The sequence below is a fragment of the Lolium perenne genome, chromosome 1 (genome assembly GCF_019359855.2).
Source record: "Lolium perenne isolate Kyuss_39 chromosome 1, Kyuss_2.0, whole genome shotgun sequence".
Classification (NCBI taxonomy): Eukaryota; Viridiplantae; Streptophyta; class Magnoliopsida; order Poales; family Poaceae; genus Lolium; species Lolium perenne.
The window spans coordinates 257,107,980-257,112,423 of record NC_067244.2 but is presented as its reverse complement, the minus strand read 5'-3'; the positions used below and the strand labels follow the sequence as shown (position 1 = coordinate 257,112,423).

The following is a 4,444-nucleotide window of genomic DNA, read 5'->3' as shown; positions in this document are numbered from 1 at the left end:
CTATCTAAGCCCAGAACTCTGCCCTTCTCGGGAAGTTCCTCACTAAGCTTCACTCTGACACTGACGCCCCCTGGGCCTGCTGGTTTCGTCGCTCGTACGGCTGGAACGGATCCAGGGACCTTGGTGACAATCACCATCTTGACACCCCCATCTGGAAAGATATCAGGGCCGGTCTCAAAACCTTCCGTTTATTCTCTCGTGTCGACATCGGCAACGGGGCTTCCACCTCCTTCTGGTTCGACCTCTGGACCGGGGACGCTACCCTCCATGAACGCTTCCCAAACCTCTTCTCCCACGCTACCCGAGCCCATATTAATGTCCACACAGCTATGACATCCGACTTTCGCGGCACGCTTGGGCCGCGCCTTTCGCAGGCCGCTGAGGCCGACCTTCGTGTCCTTGCAAACGAACTTACTATGGTGGTCCTGCGCAATGATGCCCCGGACGCTCGTTTTAGCCGCCTCGCTAACACCAAGCTCTCGAACAAAGGTTTCTACTCCATTTCTTTCAGGCATCTGCAGATCGATGATGTGGCGGACAAAGTTTGGAGGACCGCTGCCCCTCTCAAGTGCAAGATTTTCTGCTGGCTTGCAAGAAAGAAGCGCCTTCCCACCAATGAACGGCGGTTCCGGCACCACCTCGCCCCCTCCGCCGCATGCATGTCATGCAACCATGATGAAGATACTGATCACCTGCTCCTCCTTTGCCCCCGGGCCCTTGAAGTATGGACCTTCTTCTACTCTGACTATGCTACCAGGGGGGTCTCTCGCATGTCCGACCTATGGACATCTATGTGCCGAAGTTTCGAAGAGGCCACAATCACTACGGCCATTCTATGGAATGTCTGGAAACGCCGCAACGCTCGGACTTTCAACGGCGTTGATGAAGACCTTGCATTTGTCTCCCGCAGGTGCATTGAAGACATTAGGCTTTGGGCTCACCGTTGTACTACCCCCTCCTCCTCTTCTGCTTTAAATAATTGGTGTAATGGCTATGACCCCCCCTAGGTCAATATGCCCCCCTCCCCTCTCCTCTCCTCTCCCCGCCCCCCTCCACTGTAATGATTCCGTGTACTCTTGGGTTTATTTATAAAGTTGTTCAGGCTGGCGCAAGCCCGCCGTAGCCAGGTTCAACAAAAAAAAAAATGGTTTTCGGCACCCTATTGATGGCCACAAACTATTCTTCATCCTAAAATACAAGCCATGGAGGAAACATTTTTTTTTTCGAGGTTGAATGGAGAAAACATGGATACATGGAGCTGATTAACATGGGTCATCTTTTTTTTTGGTGTTTCTTTCACTACAGTTCACAGAACCTCAATAGAACTTGATGAAACATCGGGGCATGAATCTAGAAGCACCAAATCAACGGCTCTCACATGCACATGACCTCGCGTGCAAAGGAGAATCACCACTCTCAATGCACACTCATAATCTACCATAATACCACATGAACAAATACGTTAAGTTGTTCAAATTCAATTCGAGGAGTCCTATGTAGGGATTAGCCCTAAGTGCGTGCAAGAAAAAAAACATGCATGGAGCTACACTATTCCTAATCCGACTATTTTATTGAATACATTTTTCACTAAATGTTGAATGCATGGATTTATCTTTCATATTAGTTCAAATTATCAATATTACACATTCAACTTAGATCGTCTGCTCAAATTGTGCAGTTTTAAGTGTTTCATATTGGGTTTTCTGTCGTGCATGTATCAACCATTGGCTGGAGCTTCAACATTCCCGCGGCACATGTTTCACAAGATATATATGGTGTTGTTTCATTTTTTTTTGCAGAAATATATGTGTTCCTCTACATCGCCCTAAAGCTATAAACCGTAAATTAAGTTCAAAAAACTATAATGCACGCATTAGTGATATTTAAAATGTTTTTCTGCCCACAAAATGTTCAAAATTTTCACTTAGAATTCCTTTTTTTCGAAATTCAAATATTGTTGCGAGTGATATGGTATTGGTATGGCTTGTCACAATTGATTGTACACTTTGTGTAGTAGATATGTGGTACTAGCACGAGTACGTGTCTCTAGTGCATAAGGTGAAAAGTCAACGTCCAACAATGCCCAGATTTGATACTTTGGAGTCTCATAAAGGCGGAATATTCTTCAGTGGGAGGCGACGTTCCCGTCGACAGCGAGGCGCCTGTGGTGACTTCGTCAATCTCAAGACTCGCCGGATTAGTTATTCAACGCAGTCTCTTGGAGGTGCTCATAGGGGTAGGGTGTGCGTGTGTGCATTCATAGGGGTGAGTGTGTACACGTATGTATGAGCGTCTTTGATTGTACTATGTTTCCAAAAAAAAAAAATGCCTAACTTAGAAGTTATAACGACTTTATCTTTTCAGTGCACTGAGGAAGCGGACGCCTGTGCCCGAGGCTGAAAGAAGAGATTCTGTTAAGAACATCACGAAATGTCGGTAACAGAATTCCTGATGGACCCAAGCAAGATGCCCATGCGCCATTCGCATGGCCTGCTAGTGCCACTCCACCGATGCCTTCCTCTTGATCATCGTCTCCGATTGGAGCAGGCTGTTGCGCGCGAATCAATACGCGTTTTTTGTCATCGTGCCCCCATATCGCAATGTCACGCCATTTTCACCTCGTCTTCGGCCATCCAGAGCCCAGCAAAACAAGCCAGCTCGCGAAAGCATGCAAGACCCGGCCGGTTCGATCGACGCCACGCCGTCGATGCCGGCCACCGCGCGCGTATAAACGTCAACGAAGAGCAGGCCAGCTGCTTCACCTCTCCACCGTATCAGTGATTCAGTTCATAGTTCACAGTGCAAGCGTGGACGCCGGCCGGCCATGTCGGAGGAGCAAGGGCGCCCTGCTGAATCGAGCATGGCGGCGCCGGCGGCGAGGTGGAAGGAGCTCCACGGCGAGCGGCGGTGGGACGGGCTGCTTCGCCCGCAGCTGGACCTGGACCTGCGCCGCACGGTGATCTGGTACGGCGAGATGGCGCAGGCGGCGTACGACGCGTTCAACCACGAGAAGCTCTCGCCGCACGCCGGGCTGTGCAGGTTCGGCAGGCGGCGCTTCTTCGACCGCGTCATGCTGCCGGGTCACGCCGCCGCGTACCGGGTCACCAGGTTCCTCTACGCCACGTGCTCCGCCCCCGCCGTCAGGGGCGCCGCGTTCGTGGGGGTGCACGGGAGGGGCAGGCGCTGCCGGGAGTCCAACTGGATCGGGTTCGTCGCCGTCGCCACCGACGAGGGGAAGGCGACGCTGGGGAGGCGCGACATCGTCGTCGCCTGGCGCGGCACCGTCGAGGCGCTCGAGTGGGTCAACGACCTCGAGTTCGTCATGGTGCCGCCAAGGGGCCTCCTCCGAGACGCACACGGAACCGACGCCATGGTGCACCACGGCTGGCTCTCCATCTACACCTCCACCGACCCGGCGTCCAGCCACAACAAGGACAGCGCCAGAGACCAGGTAGTACACTAACAAAATATCTATCTAACGCTACTCCCACGTTAGTACACTGTTCATTGTACGTCGTGCTCACCAGCCTGCTCTTGCACGATGCCATGCAGGTGCTGGCTGAGGTGAGGAAGCTGGTGGACACATACAAGGAAGAGAAGGTGAGCATCACGATGACGGGCCACAGCCTCGGGGCGGCGCTGGCAACGCTCAGCGCCTTCGACATCGTCGAGAACGGCTACAACGGCACGTACCCCGTCACGGCATTCGCGTTCGCCAGCCCGCGCGTGGGCGGCGCCGGCTTCAGGAAGCGGTTCGACGCCGCCGGCGCGCTACGGCTGCTGCGCGTGCGCAACGCCCACGACATCGTGCCCAGGTACCCGGCGCTGCCGTACCACGACGTGGGCGCCGAGCTGGCCATCGACACGGGCGCCTCGCCGTACCTCAGGGCGCCCGGGGACGAGCGGGTCTGGCACAACCTCGAGTGCTACCTTCACGGGGTGGCCGGCGTGAAGGCCGGGGGAGGATTCGAGCTGGCGGTGGAGCGGGACGTGGCGCTCGTGAACAAGTCGTACGGCGTGCTGAGGGAGGAGCATGCGGTGCCGGCGGCATGGTGGGTGCCGTCGAACAAAGGCATGGTGAAAGGAGACGATGGGCGGTGGAGCCTCGCCGACTGCGAGGAGGAGGAAGCGGAGGACCCCGTCGTGCCAGTGAACAACAAGTGAAGCGGACACATATTTCTTTCGGACATGCATATGCGTAAATCATTTGTGCTAAGAAGACACAAAGCTACTCAGAAACCAACAAGAAATGTACCTCATGCTATATGGAGCTTGTTTTATTTTTTAAAAATAGAAATGACATTTTAAAGTAAAAAAAAAAAGTTGTGCTCTATCAATATGAAAATTTTCAACTCAAAATACATTATAATGGAGGATGTGCAAAAACAATAAAATCTGACATCTACAATAGTGAACGGTGCAAAGTTTTAAAACTTTGAAATCT

General features: G+C 52.8%; 2 protein-coding genes across 2 annotated transcripts; both read left to right on the top strand.

Moving 5' to 3' along the window:
- Positions 1-329: 329 nt before the first annotated feature.
- On the top strand, positions 330-2,440 carry LOC139834980 (uncharacterized). The gene is made up of 2 exons (XM_071824918.1): positions 330-910; positions 2,365-2,440. The coding sequence occupies exons 1-2, from the start codon at positions 330-332 to the stop codon at positions 2,438-2,440; spliced, it is 657 nt and encodes a 218-aa protein (XP_071681019.1).
- Positions 2,441-2,625: 185 nt separating this feature from the next.
- LOC127327630 (phospholipase A1-II 6-like) lies at positions 2,626-4,164 on the top strand. The gene is made up of 2 exons (XM_051354407.2): positions 2,626-3,451; positions 3,553-4,164. The coding sequence occupies exons 1-2, from the start codon at positions 2,825-2,827 to the stop codon at positions 4,162-4,164; spliced, it is 1,239 nt and encodes a 412-aa protein (XP_051210367.1). The 5' UTR covers positions 2,626-2,824.
- Positions 4,165-4,444: the final 280 nt, after the last annotated feature.

What these genes read in the sequence shown, in the direction of transcription:
- LOC139834980 (XM_071824918.1), top strand. Translation starts at nt 330, where the DNA reads ATGACATCCGACTTTCGCGGCACGCTTGGGCCGCGCCTTTCGCAGGCC. An exon ending in CTTGCATTTGTCTCCCGCAG is followed by an intron (nt 911 to 2,364) that starts GTGCATTGAAGA and finishes TTATCTTTTCAG; the next exon opens with TGCACTGAGGAAGCGGACGC.
- LOC127327630 (XM_051354407.2), top strand. Translation starts at nt 2,825, where the DNA reads ATGTCGGAGGAGCAAGGGCGCCCTGCTGAATCGAGCATGGCGGCGCCG. An exon ending in AGGACAGCGCCAGAGACCAG is followed by an intron (nt 3,452 to 3,552) that starts GTAGTACACTAA and finishes GATGCCATGCAG; the next exon opens with GTGCTGGCTGAGGTGAGGAA.